The sequence below is a fragment of the Cyrtonyx montezumae genome, unplaced genomic scaffold, assembly GCF_038088225.1.
Source record: "Cyrtonyx montezumae isolate F1298 unplaced genomic scaffold, pur_monq_1.0 scaffold_8, whole genome shotgun sequence".
NCBI lineage: Eukaryota > Metazoa > Chordata > Aves > Galliformes > Odontophoridae > Cyrtonyx > Cyrtonyx montezumae.
The window spans coordinates 94,111,584-94,130,012 of record NW_027072089.1 but is presented as its reverse complement, the minus strand read 5'-3'; the positions used below and the strand labels follow the sequence as shown (position 1 = coordinate 94,130,012).

At 43.2% G+C, this 18,429-nt stretch overlaps 1 protein-coding gene across 1 annotated transcript in view; it reads right to left on the bottom strand.

The window, feature by feature from the left end:
- Window positions 1-9,019: 9,019 nt before the first annotated feature.
- The window catches only part of GLI3 (GLI family zinc finger 3), a 200,914-nt gene continuing 191,504 nt past the window's right edge, over window positions 9,020-18,429 (bottom strand). Inside the window, exons 13-15 of the mRNA XM_065753078.1 lie at window positions 17,125-17,415; window positions 13,283-13,610; window positions 9,020-12,101 (exon numbers count right to left, since the gene is read on the bottom strand). Of these exons, the coding sequence (XP_065609150.1) occupies window positions 9,808-12,101; window positions 13,283-13,610; window positions 17,125-17,415 (2,913 nt within the window). The 3' untranslated portion in view covers window positions 9,020-9,807. The remainder of the gene's footprint in view (window positions 12,102-13,282; window positions 13,611-17,124; window positions 17,416-18,429) is intronic.

The window sequence follows — 18,429 nt, the reverse complement described above, 5'->3', positions numbered from 1 at the left end:
GTTGGGCACTGAGGCCAGAGGAGCCATCCCTGGCCATCTGTCACTCAGCTGAGAGCAGCTGAGAGAGCTTTGGGCAGAAGGTTTCTCCCAGAAGGTCCCCCCACGTTCTCTCCACATTCAGCCCTAATAGGGGCTGAGAATGAGGCTTTTATAATAAGCAGCCAACCTAGATCAGGCTGAGCTGCTAAATCATTTCATGCGGGTGATTCATATGCCAGCTAATAATAGCTGCTGCTGGCCATGCCAGCACAATGACTGACCGTGGAAGCTCCACGTGGATGCAGGCTGCACCCTGTCAGGTGTCACAGGATGGGTCGGCTGTGGCTGGTGGTTTGCCCTTGAGGGCAGCACCACAAGGCCAAGTGTGGAGCTGCAAACTGTGCTGTGGGCATTTCTGCCATCAGGGCTTCTCTGGCAAATGGCATGTCCCCCCATCAGACTCTCAGATCTCCCTGCCCAGTGCTCCTCTAATGCAGGCATTTCATTGCCTGGTGTTTGTGCATCTAAAGGAGAGTGGTGATGGTGACTGAGAGGTCTCTCCCCCATGAACAACATGACTGAAGTCTTGCTGTGTGATGGGCCTACACTTTAGGGGCTGGAGATGAATCCATAACTGACATCACAGTCCCACCTGGTCAGTCGGGGCCCTCACTTCTTGACCAAGGGTCAGTGCTTTGGATCCACACTCATCAGGGATGGGCAGGGCAGTGGGTGGCTGTGGTCAGCAGCCTTCATGGCACCACACAGTGAGATAAGACTCCTACCACATAGTAGCACTGAACTGTCAGCAGCCTTTTGGCCTCAGGGATGGGATTTCCTGCTGCATTTGTCAGCTTCATCAGAACAAGGAGCTCTGACAGGAGCTTGACCAGGCTGTGGTAGTGAGGGTGGATGAGCAGCAGCACAGACATGCACATTTAATGTTATGGCCAAAGCTAAACACAGTCAAAGAGAAGTGCCCAGGAGGTGATGTGGGCTGGGGTGACAACACACACTGTGGAGGGGAGAGAGATTGCTGCCAAGACCATGAGGACAAGTGAGAAATGCTGGAACAGAGTTAAATCCATCAGGAAAGCTGCGTGTGATAAAGGCATTTGTGTGGAGCTGAGCAAAACATCACACTGTTCTTGGGTTGGTGTGTGGGGATAAAACATTCCCTGCTTGGTTTTCCCATTTGTTTGCCTCAAAATGGGACTGTCCCCCCTATTTGCTGAGTGTTTTTGCAGCCTTTTTTTTTTATGTCTCTGCTAAATCTGATGTTTTGTCTGCAGTGGCCTAGTGTTTACCAGCAAGAAGACACTGCCAAAATACAATCAGCAAACACACTGCAATGGCAGCAGTACTTAAAAAATGCCACTGTTGGGGGCATACTGTGTTCAGGCTTCTGATGCTCTCTGGTTTGAGGTGTAGCAACAGGCAGAGGAGGATTTCCTGAAGCATTTTGCCAGCCACTGCTGAGCCCTCTCTTTCTCCGCTGATGCTGCAGCTGAATTGGAGCCAGGTACTCTCCCAAGGCAAGCAGAGCTTGGGTGAGGAGCTGGTTGAAACCCAAGCTGCTTCAGAACATGAAGGTAAGCAAGAAGTGCTATGCTGGTTCAAGACTGCACCCCACAGAGCTGAAAAAGGCATTACCTCCTAATATTGTGGCTCACTTTTGCACAGCTTCAAGCATTTAAACTGTTTCTGTAATTTGGAGAAAACAGCAGCAATCTCCAGGGGAGTACCCAAGGAGAGGAAAAAACAACACAAAACGTTTTTGTTGTGTTTGTCTTGTGTTTTTTTTTTTTTCCTCTAGCCCCCCAGGCCAGTTTTGAGAAGGGAATGAAATGCAAGGCAGGGAAAGGACAGGATGCAGGGAAGTTTAAGTAGGCAAGCACCAGTGCTGGACAGCCAGCAACCTGCAATCAGGCCAAGCTGCAGAGGGATATTAGAAATCAGAGGACTGAACCCACCACAACCACTATCACTGCTTGGCTTCCAGCTCAGGCAAGCACAACCAGGAGGTTCAGCTGCACCGTTTTGGGTTCTCGCAGCCAACCTGGAAGGAGGTTACAGTGAGTGATGAGAACCAGGTCAATGAAGGCTGAAGCAATCAGCACTGCCAGGAATGAGACATACCTGCCCTTTTCCAGCAGCAGCTCTTTAGGTGGATTAAAGATTTAGCCAGTGAAAGCATTGCAGTGATCCAAGGGCACTGTGGGGTGCATGGTAAATCTTCAAGAAAAGCTGTCTAAAGGCAAGACAAGCGCATTGAGTTTGTCCCTGTGGTTCAGGAGAACTGAGCTAACACTGGCTACTTGTGATGCAGAAATAGGGTGTTTTCCTGCAGCAGAGGTACAGCAGGAGGGACAAGTGGGATGGGGAGGCACACACACTTCCCATGGTCTCTCTCATGCAACCAGGCACTGTAACTTCTCACTTCTGCTCCCCATCTCTACCACAGGACCAGTGGCAATGAGGCTGAAGGTGGTGAAGCATGCTGAAGCACAGCAGCAGTGGGGTCGTTCAGCTTGCCTAATTAGCACTGCTATTTCTATCTCTAGCCTTTTCTCAGCTCGTATCCATCTGGGGCTCTCTTTACAGAGCTTTCCACCCTCTTGTTTTTTATTCTCTCGCTCTGCCAGATTTTTGCCACTGTTTCATGTTGCTGTCCAAGTTATTTGTCTTTTCTGTCTTGCTCTGGTCGTGGGAACGTTCACAGTATTTTTCTGCAGAGCAGGGTGGTTTTAGAGACAGCCCTGCAGACCTGATGGTTGTCCTAGTGCTGCTGGCAAGGCTGGAGAGTGGCTCAGCCAGCCCCTGGATGACAGTCCTGTTTCCAGTTCATTCCCATCTAATCTCCCCACTGCTCCTTACTTCAGCTGTGCCATCAGGCAAGAAGCCTGGCAGGTGTTAATGTGGAAATACATATGCAGGTAGACACCAGGTGCAAGCGCTCTCATTAAATGCCATTTCTTCCCTCCCTCTGGCCCAAATCTGCTTTTTTTTTTTTTAACTGGGAGAGCCACTGGACCAGTCTGAAGTTGGAGAGAGAAAATGGGCAGAGGCAGTGGGAACAAGAATAGTGGAAACACAAATGGGTTATGTGCTTCCTTGGATGGAAAGAGGCCCAGGTTGTTAAATAGGAGGCAACTTTAGCATGAGTTATTATTACTGGTTGTTTGTACTGGGAAGTGGTGCCTAGGGGCTTCCATTCCACTAATCATGTAACAAAACTATGTTCCTCACACAAATAGCTCGTGTTTCAGCATGCAGGGAACAAGCAGTCTCTTTCCCATTATCCCACCTCAAAAAAACTCTATGAAGATTGCAGTCAAGCCCACAAACATTGAGAAAGGAAAAAAATGACATTGACCTGCCTGTGGTGCCACAGCTTACAGCCGTCCTGGTAACCTCATTGGCACCTTCAGCTCCTCCTGTGTCTTCCTTTCTGCTCCATCCATGACCCTGGCAGGTCTCAGCTCTGCGTTGCTGTTAATAGTGAATTGTTGTTGTCTTGAGTTTGGTGTTCAGGTGCATTAACTTCACATCATTTGTTTATGTTTAACACATCAGTTCTCCAGAGTACATGCCCCCTCTGAAGTAAGAAATCATTGAATAAATTCAATTAATTAATTCACAGCTTTGGCACCAACACACAGACTAACTGAAGGTCAACAGCATCCACTAACTTTGCATGTTACAAGCCAAGACTTTCCTGCTCTTTCTTGGTTTACTGAGGACTTAGCACGATGCTGAGCTGTGCCATGTCACATCACAGCTCTTCCTGCATACACACAGGCAAGTCTTTACTGTTTTAGCATTCCAGATTGTTATGGTTTTATGATTTTTGTTGTATTACTGATATTCCACATCATAACATCATGTGGTGTATTGAGAGTTAAAGAGTTAGTGCTCCAGCTCTGTGGATCATCGATAGTTCTGGGTGTAGAAGAGCTGTCTCAGAAGAGAACTACATTCCCCAGAGGACTTTGTGATGCTTTGCATTTTTACATATTTCTGCTCAGAGGGAAAGATAAAAACTGTCTGCTGTCCCGGGACTCTCTCTTCCCTTTGGGACCGAGCTCAGCAGTGGGTGTTTGTTGCAGTCCGCCTTCAGCATTAGCGTAAGGCCTTCGGTTTATTGGACACTCTCGTTCATTTTATTTGATTCATTTGCCTCAATTCCAATTATATTATATTATATTGTGCTATTTTCCTTTCTGGTATCTTATTTAGTAAATTAACTTTCCTCCTCAGATCGTTGCCACTGTTTTGTTCCTAGGCCCATCTCCCTTCTCCTTTTTCCCTTTTCCCCTTCCCCAGGGTGTGGGCCCGTAGGTCCCCTGCCTCAATTGTCACGGTATCGGATCAAACTGTCGTGCAAACCGTTGACACAGATGTCACAGAACCTGCTGCTGCTCCATCATGTCTGTGCCAGAGGTGTGCCATCTTTGGCCACAGTGGGACAGGCTGCAGAGCGATGGTGGAAGGGGATGGAGGCTTGCTGAGCCTGCAACTGGGTGTAACCAGTGCTCACCAGGACACTCTATTGGTAGAGAGCTCCCACGGAGCTGGTCCTGGAGCTCCACCATGCACTGGACAGATTTTGGCTGGCAGCACATGAGAGGTGGCAGCGTGGCTGCTATCAAACCTCAGTCTTTCCACAGGCCCTCCTTCACACTACCAGCTGCTCCAAGGCTTCTCCTCCTGCCTCAATCTCTTCCCACCTGGTCAGGCAACACCTCTCCTTCCCTCCCAAACTTTAAGCTCTTCAAGCTCTTCAAACTTGATGTCAGAAGCTTAGTAATGGCCAGAGGAAAAAAAAAAACAAACAAAAAAAGTCATGGAAAGGCCTTGATTGTCTTGATCACCTTAAAATGAAGCAGCCCTACAACTCCTTCTATAGTGTTTGCCTCAACTAACTTGACCTTGCTTGCTCTGGATGCACACTATATACAAGCCGACATGACTACTATACTTAACAGGAACACTCATTAAATCAGTTCAAGATCTTCTCTTTGAAGAATACTGCATTTAAGCATTTTGAAGGCCACCCAATGATCCACCACGGCAACCATGTACAGACTAACCCAGTCAGACTTCCCAGTCCCATGCTTCTTCCTAGGTGGCCAAACCTTTGGCAGAGAATGCTTGGTAAATGAGGTAAGAAAAAGCGGCCTCCATATAGCAGGACAGAGCCTTAACACAGCTTGGCCTTGACCTCTGAAATGCCTGTGGGTGGAGGTTAATCATACTGGTTCCTCCCCTCCTCTCAAAATTTTATCTTTGTGACACTGCATTTTCATGTATTCCTCCATCCGGCATCCCCCTGCCCCCCCTCCCCTGAGGTTTTTCTTTAAAGAGAAGGTCTTGACTCCCCGTAGATATTTACAATGTGAATGAAATGGAGCAATTAGTTGGGAAGCACAAACAGAAAAGTGAGTGGACATGACAATCTGTCCAACGAAATTAAAAGAAAAAAAACCAACAAACCTCCCTTCCCCAAGGAGATATTTTAAAAGCTGAAAGCAAAGAAATTAAGTACAAAGGCTTTTGTGTTTTTATTGACATTGTAAGAAACATTTTTTTTTCTTTGTTACAAAAGAGCTAAGTGGTTCTGAAAGCAGAAGTACAGTTTATATGTACACAGTGCTACAGACCCTTCAGATCAACCTAAGGCTCGAGAAATATCAGATCATAACTGCAGGTTTATCAAATGAAGACCACTAAGGCCTGTTACAGCCGAACACTATTCCTACTGTACGTAAATGTATTTACACTATTAAAAGAAAAAATAAAAATAAAAATTAAAAAAAAAGGAAAAAGAAAAAAAAGGATTACAAGCTTTATTAAAAAAAAAAAGAAGTTAAAAATGAACACATTTTTATCTTACACATCTGCAGGACTGACAACAGTAACTTTTCAATAGGAGACATTCTATCAATCCAAGGACAATAACACGTGAACATCAGAGGTTTACAAGACACTTCAGACACTATTAACAGTGGTATGTGCTATCAGCTGAACGGCGAATACAGCCTCATTGTGAAAATCTGTCATCATATCTTGGTCCCTCTCCGTTACAGGATAACAAAAAGTAAGGCACATACATTGCGAGAATATAAACACTGTTGTTCAGAAGGACGAGCCACTGTGCAACACGTGTGGGCGAGCTAACCAGCTATGTCATCAAGAGAGAGGAAGGGGAAGGAGGTAATGACTGGAAGCAAGCAAGCAAGCCAGGGTTTCAATGCATGTGTCATTTGGGACCATTCTCCAAGGAGAAAATAAAATTATCTGTTGTGTGGACACACTAGGCCATCGTATTTACCAGTAACACCTCCTCCCCCCCCAGGCCCCTTTCCGCTGGAAGCCCACTGACTTGTCTGAAAAAATACCTTTCATGCACCCGGTCTACCTTATGGATGAGCTCTCACAGTGACTCCAGATTTGTGGAAAGTAAAAGGGTCTTTAGAAACGTGAGCAAGGCAGCTGTGCCCAAGGCCAACAGTAAACGATCTGGAAGACCCTTGAAGAGCCATTAGAAGAAGGCGTGATTTAGAATCAGGCTGGGACAACTGCAATGATTAAAAAAAATAACAGGAAAAAATCACATGAACTCCTACATTTTCTAGTACTTTGGGGTGAGTGGTGGCTTCCAGCTGCCAAGTGCATCAAGCACACAACAGCGAACTTCGGCTCTGAGACTGGAAGACCAGGAGGGTGATACTAAGCTTGTGGGTGACGGTGGTGGAATATGGTTACCAACTTAATGCTAGTGTCCAACCTAACAGCACTGTGTTATGAGAGCCCACTCTGCCTCATCAAAACAAAACCAAAAATGAAGATAGCTGGGTTATGACACACTGGTACCTTCACAGGCGACAACAAATAAGGTTCTTCAGCATCAGTAAGTTGATAGGATAAGTAAAAGCTGAGAAGTGATACATTTATGTAAGAGAAGAGTCACATATGCTTCAATGGTAAAAATGATAAACCATTTGAACAAACTCTCCAGGGACACTGTGGAGTCTCTGTTTCTTTGTCATCCCTAAATCAAAACTGGATGACATTCTGGAATGTGTGGTTTAGGCCATGTGTGGTTGGCCTGAAACAGGGCTAAGTGAGTGACAAAGGTTTGTCAAGTCCAGGAAGGCAAATCAGATACTCAAACAGTCCCTTCTAGCCTTAAGAAATGTGAATCTCCTAAGCTCTGATGAATCACATCTTTCCCAGCTTCAATTGAACCAGCAAATACTATTATTAACTGGAAAACTGAGTTAAAAAAATTCTTCTTTTAAAGTATTGGCTCTGTAATAATAAAAGGCTTCTCTCCTAAGACACCTCTTCCCAGGTTAGTCATAAGTCTCCCCACTGAAATTGTTTATAAACGTGTAATTGATGACTTACTGAACACTGGTTACCATGAACCATTTGAAATACTTCCAGGTGAGGAGAGCACAGCCTTTTCTAATGCTCTTTCTCAGAAGGGGCACAAGCTATTAATATCACAGCACTGCAAGGTAAAGAGTGGCAGTAGAAGCATCCCTCTATCTAAACCAGCTAACTGTCTCGATAAGCTCTGCCCAGTTCCATCTGAAGACTGGAGACCACTACCAGAAGGGCCATCAGAGCTGACGATGGGCAGGGAGGTCAGGAGGGGAACCAGCAAAGAGCACAAAGGGAAGCAGTATGTACACGTGTGCAACGTGGACAAGAGAAGAAATGCTTGCTAAAGATATGGAGAAAGAGAGGAGCAGGACAATGATAAAAACTGTAGGATATTGAGGAAATCCTTTTATTTACATCTGTCTTGATCCCTGACATTCCAGCTCACCATTAATATATGCTGTCATAAGCCCAAATACAGCCTCAGGAATGGATTCATGTTTTCTTTCAGATTTACAGCGTATTCATCTGCTTATAACAGCTGATAACAGATAGATGTTATCAGAAAGCTCCACTTAAACAGTATTCCTACACATTGCTCAAATGCTATGCCCTGAACAAGCTGGTAATTCACCCTTTCCTACAGTAAAAAAGGCATTCTGAGCTATTCTTAATTTTGACTGGGATAAAACATATTTGTAGTCCAAAATGGACCAAAACAACTCTCTTCGTCATATGTCCATGTGAGTTCCCCACAGGCAACAGCCCCATGAGAGAGAGTACCACTTGCATCCCCTTAGCAGCATTTTAAGATCAGGAGTTAACAGAGATGACTGTGAGAGCTGGACTTGTGTGTAGCTTCTAGGAATGAGTGAACTTAAGTCTTGCTCTTTTCAATGTTCTCCTGCCCAGCTGCTTACCCAGGAGCACAGTGTGTGCGGGGGCACAATGCAGACCAAAATTCACAATAAGAACTGACTTATGGAGAAAATTCCACCCACCTTTACAAGGGAGTAACGTCTCGCTCACAGTGCAATGGGTCCAATTTCTGCTGGTGTAACTGAGCCTAGGCATTGACCCACTGATCTGCCTCAAGCTGAAACGCACATTGCTGTCACCAAGTTTAGAGAGACTGGGTTAGTAGTGTTACGGTTTGATAGGCTACCAGAGCAACTTACTGTTCAGGTAGTTCCTTTGCTACTTTAAATGACAGTTTCAATCTTTCAATTTTGTAAAGCCTGGATACACTAGAAAGACATTTAATACGATTGGATTGCTTGTTATAACTTGTATTTACTTGGCTAGTCTGTTTGCTACTGGTTTAACACACCAAGACCATGTTGCTTTTGAATTTCTAACTGTGTTATGTCAATGGGCATTTACTGTAAAACACACAATCCATCTAACAAAGCTGTATGCGTTAGAAGGAATGTGCAAGACAATTCTTTTGGTAAAGGAATAGTGACTGTAAAAAAAAAAATAAGAAGAAAAAAATAAAGAGCTCCTAGCCTGGAATACTGGACTTTCATTATTTCATTGTATGAAATAATCCAATACAAGAGCCTGATCATCTCTCCACCAATGTGGTATGCAAAGAAGGGATTACAGACTGTCCAAATCACCAAACGTTCATATAATTTCACTATCCAGTCACTTGAATAAAAAAGTTGAAAAACAGAATACTAAATACTGCAAACAGAATGAGACTTATCCTAAGGAAAGCTTCCTTGTCCTCTGCCTCCTCTCAAATGGAACACACAATCTCTGTATCCTTATGCAAGGCAGTGACATCCATCTGTGTGTCTTCCAAAATCTCCAACATTGGCTAGGTCTCAGAGCGCTGGTGGGTTTATATTTCTTATTTGCTTAGGGGTACCATGGCAGTGCATTCATAAATTTGTCCACCTCAGTGTGATGTATTCAATGCATCCAGAGAGGATTTCCTCACTGTATGTTTGCTTTACATCCTGCATGGTTATTTTGTGCCTTTATGCGTAGGGAAAAAATGGCAGCAGTTTTACTAAGTCAAGTTTCTTCTGACTAACAGAAAATTAAGCTGTTTCATCAGAGCTTTCTTTCAAAAAACAAACAAACAAACAAAACAAAAACATGCAGTTCACACGTTTACATTGGTTTACAACTGAAAAAAAGGAAGAAAAAGGAAGCATACAGACATTCAAAAAGGGAGCTAGAGAGAGGGAGGCAAGTGAGAGGTGAGAGAGTGGGTGTAGCAATACTGATTCAAAACTGAAATGGAAGACAGTTTCTCCCTAGAACACTTTAGGGTTTTCAGAGTTCTTATTCCATAAAAGGAATATACTTGAAACACATCCCATTTAGGTGAGATGAGATTGCTAAAATACATACACAACTAAAAAATATGAGTCTTTTTTCCATCTGTTATCTCCTAAGCGGGCTTTTTTTTTTTTTTCATGTCTATTGCATAACAGCAAGAAACTTGCTTTCTTCTGCAAGTGAGGTCAACAAAGAACTCATGTCCCCAATAGCCATGTTGGTTGTGCTTACAGGCATAGTTGGGAATGTAAGAGACGCTCGGGGAGTGGTGAGGCGTGAGGAATTGCGGGAGAGATTCTGAATGATGCTTGGGCTCAGGGCTCCTGAAATTAAGCTGATATGGTCTCCATCATCTACGATAGCATCAAAATCAATCTGCACACCCTCTAGGCTGTTGCTGTCAAGGCTGTCAACTGTGCTCGATACTTGGTTAGCCCCCGGGGAAAGAAGCTCAGAGGAGTTTGCAGTAGCAGTCTCCTGCAGCAGGCAGTTAGCTTCCGAAACAAAGAAAGAAGAACCTGTTTTCATAGCTTGGTGGCTAAAGCCGGTCGTTTGGTCATATAACTGACCAGAGTAATTCTGCATGTTAGAGCAGAACTGCTGTGATTGACCTTGCATCTCCATCTTAATGGTGTTTACCCTGTACGTCTGGTTGCCATCACTTACATGTCCTTGCTGTTGTGCCAGGTTGTTCCTCAATGCATTTTGCCTTCTGCTGCTACCATAATTAGCACAGGGCTGGTAACTCTTGGCCGCTGACAAACCTGAAGGCTGGTTACCAATGGCGTGTGATACCAATGGACAACTCTGTGCCCCTTGATAGAGGCTGCTTTGTGAGGTAGGACTAACTTGCCCTAGCATCATCGGACCGGACTGATTGACTTCCTGGTAATGAATGCCATCTCCAACCAGTTGGTTTTGCAAATATTCCTGTTCCATCATATTCCTGTTCTGCATCCCATTTGCCATACTGGTAGCTTGATCACTGGATGCGATGGGATGACCAAAATTTTGCTGGTTCCCACTCACTGGCATGTTGTTGTTTCTCAGCTTTTGCCCTTGAACTGCCATGCCACAGGAATTGTCCACTGCCCCAGAAATCATCAGCTGCCTGCTGATGCTTTCACCACAAGGCTTATTGGGCTGCATGCTGAAAGAACTACCAGCTACGCTGCCGAGGACTGCGTTCTGTTGTAAACTATAGGAACCACTGTTTTCCATCAGGTTCTGATAGCCATTTTGCTGTGCGACATTGCTTCTCTGCAAGTTCTGCTGCTGAACCATCATGTTGTTATACAGTCCAAAGGCTCTAGCCTGCTGCACTGCTGAGCGCTGACTACATTTCAGTTTAGTAGGAGATAAGTCAGAACTTCCTGAGCTTACTTCATTCCACTGAATGGGCAAGTCACTCTTGCTCACCTCGGAGTCTGCATGCTGACTGCTTGCTGGAGGGGCTCGGTCAAAGTTGCTAGGACTGTTGTTTCCTAAAACCACACCGTGATGCATTTTGTTGCTGTCTAAGACATTGTTCAACAAGTGGTCGTACATGCCTTGGTTCTGGGAATTCAGATATTGAACCACATCATCTGGCAGGAGATCCTCGTCATTCAAACTGCCACCTGCTTCCATTGTAGCAGCCTCCAGGGTGACATTCTCACTGATGCTTGGAGGACAGGGGGAATTGAAGCCACGGAAAACGCCTCCCTCCGAACGGGTATAGTTCTGAAGGACGAGGTTGCGCTTTTCCATGGATGGAGGCAAAGCAGGAGAGTTAAAGCTATTAAGACTGTTGAAATGTTGGACTCTAGGGACAGAGAGGTTATCAGAGACCATTCTTACTGGATCGCTGGCTCTCCTTGTCCCATTTCCTAGAGCATCATGAGATAGAAGATGCCTCCTGCTGTAACCATTCACCCCACCATCACTACATCTTCGAGGGGCATTCACTGGAGGCAGAGGAGATACTCCGGACTCCCTGCAGTCACCTAAGAGTGCCATCCTTGTTTTGAGGCTCATCCTCTCCATATTAGGCAGTGGAGTTGGTGGGGGTCCACCAGTAGCTGCTGCATATTTAGCTTTCAGCCTGTACTGCTGGGCTGGGGTGAGGCTGAGAAGACTTGGCAGGTCATCACATTGGCTTGCTTCACTGGAGCGCCGAGAGGCGTCTGTTGAGATGGGGTCATAGGAGTCCGCAACACTCACGTTTTGTGGTCTTCCCTCAGCCTGAGAGGCATCACTGGACCTCCGGCTGGAGAAGCAAGGTGAGATTCCAGAAGACCTGCGGCTGCTCAAGTAGGCTGAACTGATTGTGCTCGTATTGCTGTCCCTCCTGTTTAGCATGTTCAACACAGTGATGTCTGTACTTGAAAGTTCGTTCCTGTTTGGCAGAATAGTCATGGATCCTCCTACACTGCAGCTGCTGTTTGATTGGGTACCTGGAGGTAAAATCCACAGTTAAACAAACAAGCATTACCAGAAACTGGTACAAAAAAAAAAAAAAAGCATCCAGTAAAGAAAGTAGAGAGGGAATATCTACATCGTAATAATAAATCATAGCAGTGCTCTTTATTGAAGTAAGTAGGGACAAAAACTGTGTCCTTAGGTTAAAAGCTAATTCAGAGACTCAATGGTAACATTTCAGTGTGAATCCCAGCACAAAATTTATAGGCTGCAGCCACAAACTGTCATCAGCTGCTATAGTCTCCTAGCCTGCAGTGCAGTTATGCTTACTGATGTGCCAGAAGGACACAGTCATAAGAGAGCTTTTTATAGGCAAAATATAATTGAACAGGCATTTGCATGGGAATGGCAAAATATACAAATTGGAGGCTATTCAAGGTCATTTCTAAGACTTCTTGAAATAACTCCTAACAACTGCAAAACATCTTTGCTGGTTTCCTTGTTTTGTTTTGTTTTTAAGTAAACAGAATACATTTCTTAATTTTACATAGTTTCTTCTGACTGAACGTGTTTCAGAAATCCTGGGCAGTCACTGCTGGGTGGAGTGCATAAACCTACAGGTATGCTGTAGGCAACATACAGACAGCAGGGACGTGTTTTGGCAACCATCAGATGAGCATCATCTCATACAAAAACAGATGCTGATCCTTGGGGTTTAAAACCCACCTTGATCCCATTCATAAATACCTACCTTTTGCAGCAGTGGTATCTATACATACAATTACTTGTATTCATGGAAGCAATTTATTTAAAGGGAAGCCCTGTCTTATCAATGCAAAGGGTATCTTGTTTATGTCTCATCTCAAAGAATTCCATAAAGACAACTGCTAGGTATTTAATTCATCTGCCTAAGCTGATCTTGGGTCCAAACCTTTGACTGGAAGGAATACTTCAATCATTTAGTTTACTAAAGTTTACTGTCCTGCTGGTCTTCCCTCCTATAAAACACAGCACTATCAGCCTTTCTTCTGGTGAGCAGCAAGGTATGCAATGAGGGGATAAACAAAAAGTGATCAGTTTATGGACAAGTCTCACAGGTGATGAGTTTCATTAGCTGTGCTAGTCTTCCCCCAGTGTTGCAATACTGGGGCAGGTACTGCAAACAAGGAATTAAAAAAGAGTCTATTTCCTATGTGAGCCATTACACAGATCTTACCATTTCCTATGAGAGGCGGCAAGGTCGGGGCTTTGGAAGGTGGAACGGGGTTCAGTCTTGGAAGCATTCCATTAACTTGTTTCAACCTTTCTAATTTCACTTGCTCCATCCATTTGGTCCCTGTCATATTCCTCCTGGCCTGTAAGCCAAGTGCTGTGGTGGCTGTGGAAATGGTAGAGTCCATGATTGGGGTTTCATCGATGACACTGAGGTCTCCTACACTACCACCACCAGTCAGAGTAAGCTCGATCCCATTGTTGGAATAGTTGCTGATGGGGGACTGTTCGCTGCTGCATGTAGACTGACCACCAGGGCTTGGCTGAGATGTCTGTTGTAGGGAAAGAAGCAAAACAAGAACATGAGGATTAAACAGACAACGTTAACTTGTTGTGACATACGTGGATTTAAATGGAGCCAAGAAATACTAAATGTAAAGGAAAGTTTAGTGTTAAATGATGACAATGATTTTTTATTGGGAAGCTTTCTAGAATACCGACTTCAACTGCAATGAATGCTATTGCAAAACTTGGTATTAAAATTCACTTTCATATCTTGCTGACAGTATATATTATACCTACGTAAGTCATTCATCTATCTCAGTTATTCCCATAACTTCATACCACTTAAGAGAATATATGCATGTATACTTCTTCTGGGTAAGCACTGTTCCCAAATGTAGGTTGGGAACAAACCAGATCAGAATTCAATCATGTTAAGAGGTCTAATTTACAATGCTAGGCTTGCAGCAAACAAACAAACAAACAAACAAGATTCCAACAACACTGGAATTTCTTAGTTGTTTTTGTTTTGTTTTTAATTAGACTTGTGGCTAATGAATGTAAGTACTTTCCATGCTTAAGGCTCATTGTTACAAGCAGTGGTTGTCCAGAAATGTTGGCATGTAATAAAACAGGGATGGAGCATCAGTGCAGAACTACTGTAACGTATCATCAGCTTCCTGAAGGATCCTGGTGGCAAGCTCTAACTTATTCCATCATTGCCCTGCATTAAGAAGGTAATGATCTACCAAATCAAATCCTTTGTTTCATTGGAACTTATGGTATCTTTTAAGTACATAGTACAGCCTTCCTATAGGAATGTAAACCCACTGCAATAGCTTCTTCTTTCTTAATGGTGCTCCCATTGCTGTAGCAGGATTCTTGCTGTGGGGAAATACAGGCTCGATTTACTTTTTATACTCATGATATCCTTGTAAAATCATGGGGAAATTTCTCAAATAAACTGAAACAGACAGATAGACCGACTGACAGACAAAACATGTATCAAGACAGGCAGAAGTCTCTGGACACAAATGAGTTGTATCAGAGTGATCACAAATCCATGCATGCAGTATCATTTTGCTCCCAAGAACGGTTTCATGTAAATATTTTGTTTTTTCCTGACAGCCTGTGATTTTTATACACATTCTTAATGACAAATGCTAGCAAGAATTTCTGAGGTAGCAATGGTTGCTCTTGCTTTTAGCATCAGTGAATGAAAGCAGTACTGTAGCTTCATATGTCCCTGAGGAGTCAAATCAGATGCAATAACTACTTTATTATTTCTAACTTGAATGATGATACTTAGAATTTATGAGGCCACACTGAGCAAGCTGATTTCCAAATCCTGGCCACAGAAGATTTGGTGACAAGAATAGAAACAACTGTCATTACTCAGAAGAGAGCTTGTGCTTCTGTGCAATACCTCCATGGCTTATGGAAGAAGAGCAGTGATGTTAAGAAGCCTGTTCTTGTAGCCATGTGTAAGGATCACAGTGAGTTAGGTTACAGAAGAACAGCATTATGGGAAACATATTTCTAGGTGTGCAATAAAAAAAAAAGGGTATTTCATCTAGAGAGGACGGTTCAAAGACATTTCTGAAGACATTTCACCAATATGCCAGGTTTTTCACATGTCCCATGTTGCAAAATGCTCGCAGCACATTACATTAGGGAATGAGTTTGATGGATTGCACATTACTAAATAAAGAAATGATTGGATAACAGGCAGGATAAAATGAAGACACAAATAATGTTGCAATAGGAAAAACAGCAGAGAAGTTAAAATGCCCTCACCTTATTACCCACTGTCCTTAGGAAGTTAGAACAAGACATTTAAGAGCATTAGACAGAAAAGACATTGGATTAGTTAAAAAACAGAGCATATGTTCTAAATAACACAAAGCAACAAATAGTAGGAAACATAAAATTGCTGTCAAAAATATTTTCCAGAGATAAATATTTAACACCATGAAAGCAATCATTATTAATATCCTGCTCCTAAACATTTTATTCATATTGAAACCATTTATATTTGAAAGCTCAGCATACCTCAATAATACTATGGATTTAGCTACACAAGCAAGAGAGAAATGGGTTTTGTTCCTTTGTGATTTAAGGCAAATATCACCAAAGATGGCACAGGATCTCCTTTGGATTTTGAAGAGAGTTAACTCTGGACACTTGAATGTTGGTATTAATATTCCACAATTTAGGTGTGAGCATTAAACACAATATAGCAAAAGCCTGTATTTCAGTGAGTAATCATTTTGAATTGCAGCGTGAAGATCAAACATATAACTGACATTTACAGCTCCCAAGGCCTGGGTCCAGATGAAATATAGACTCGGAGGTGGAAGAGGACGAAGGGAACGCCTTTACTGGTTTTAATCCTTGTGGATAGGATGCATGTGCAGGCACATGAAAGAACTTATGTATTTCAAAGAGCATGTCAGAAAATTGAATTAACTTTACCCCCAAACTCTAAAAATAGGAATGAGGTCCTTTGCACTGGTATAGTACAGTACATTGGAGATAAACCAGTGAAAGCCCTTCCAGTACTTGAAGGGAATGTATAAATGGGAGGGGGAACAACTTTTTATGTGGGTTGATAGTGATAGGAAAAGGGGAAACTGTTTTAAATTAAGACAGAGGAGATTTAGCTTAGATGTTAGGAGGAAGATTTTCACTCAGGTGGTGGCGATGCAGTGGAACAGGTTGTCCACAGAGGTTGTGGATGTCCCATCCCTGGATGCATTCAAGGCCAGCCTGGATGTGGCTCTGGGTGGCCTGGTCTAGTGGCTGGCAAATCTGCCTGTGGCAGGGGGAGGCTGAAACTAGGGGATCTTTGAGGTCCTTTTCAACCCAGGCCATTCTATGACTCTATGATTCTAAAAGACGTGACAAGACTTTAAATTCACTTTAATTTACTTAAATTTGAGTTTGGCTAACTTAGTCAAATTAAATTAGGTATCAAATTAACCTAAGAGGTCACATCACAGTAGAGATCGAACATTCTCAAAATATCTTCTCCCACCAATGAAGAAAGTCACCTTGCTTTGGTTTGATTCAGTTTGTCAGACATAACAACCCCAAGCCCCTAAAATCTGATTCTTTCTCCAGGTTCTCCAAAATTTATCATCACCAACATAATTATGGTAGTGATTTTGACTTGGCTTTGTATGTATTCAGATTTTGAGCCTGCAGAACTCAAACACTCTAACTTTCTTCTGTAAACAGAAGAGTGGAAAAAACTGCCTGTTCAAAATGAAAGCTATGATTTTCTCATAATACACCAATTCCAGAAGATGGAGTTTTAAGAGAAACAATTATTGCGAGAGATGCCAGCACTGCACTTACTGCGTGTTGCACAGACTAGATGTAATCTTTTTATTTGCTATTTCTTGGTCTTTAAAAACATTTTACAATGTAAACAAAAAGGGAAACCTCACAAAGATCCAAACTTGTGAGCTGGGATTTATGGGTTTGAGCATTTCATAATGGGATTACCGTGCAGCTCCAAAAAGAGAAAGGACAAAGGGAATGGCACAGTGTATTGCATACCATTGGTTTCTCTGACTTGACTGCTTTCACTTGGAGGCATTCTTCACGCCTTGAGGTAGTGTTGTTGAGGTCCTTCTGCTCCCCAGTGGCACCCTGAGTCTGCTGGCCTGGCGATCGTGTCTGAGAGTGGCTGCCTGGGTCTCTGGGTGGTGGAGGCCTTGGGTGGATGTCTCCTCGCTGCTTCTTGGTGACGTGTGCTTCTGGGCCATGCACAGTCTTCACATGTTTCCGGAGAGAACTTGGGTCTGTGTAGCGCTTTGTGCAGCCTGGGATCTTGCAAACATACGGTTTCTGCCATGCCAGGAAAAACACTCAGATTAGATTTAATTCCATATGGGAGACATGAAGAGCTCCTTGGAACACAGCTGGCACTACAGTTACCCTTTCATGGTGAATTTGTTATCTAATTTACGGTCTCTAGAGTGATTGCAATGAGTGAAACCTATTAATTTCCCCTGGTTTTGGTAATCCATAATGAGGCATGGCTTACAGAGGGCAGAACCTCTCATAATATGAACTGGCAAAGCTTTGACTTCCCACAGCAGCAAAGCTACAGCAGTTTATGAAGACTGGCCTAACTATCCTGTCTACTGCTCTCAGTAATCTGATACTGTTTCCAGTATACCCAGTACCTACTCATTGACATTCAGAGGCAAACAATCACCTTCAGAACATGTTGGGACATTTGTTCAGGCAGGAATATCTGAGGAAAAATTTTTCTCCTGACCCTTTCAGATCACCAGTTCACATGTCAAAGTAAAGCACTCATTTCCATAAGCACTTCCACACTGCAGCAATATATGCACTAGTAATATTACTGTTAGCACAATTAATGACTCATTTTCTTTAAAAACAGCTTCCTTTGTCTGCATATTTTATCCAGTCCAATAAGCAATGTGAAGAAAAGTACATTTACTCTCATATAATCTCACCAAGACTTTCTTTGTTCTTATATCATGAGAGGATTAGAATGGAAGAGTTGAGCCCTTCCTAAACAATCTAATTGCATCAGGAAAGTATCATTCACTCGCTTTTATTACTGAATTGTTTCCAAGAAACTACTATTTTAAGTCTTATTTACACTAAACCTCAAGAAAAAGAGTTCCTCATGCAGAGTTCCTTAAAGGCATTATCTCTGTGTTTATACACGGCACTATAGAGCTTTTGACAAATGTGGCTTTTTAATGGCTATCTATGGCCTGAGCCTGCGTCCACTGATGTCAGTGGAAAAAAGCTCACACTGACTCAAATGAGAGAGAAAACGTCAATTGTAGCAATGTGAAGTTAATGCTGAATTACTGAAGC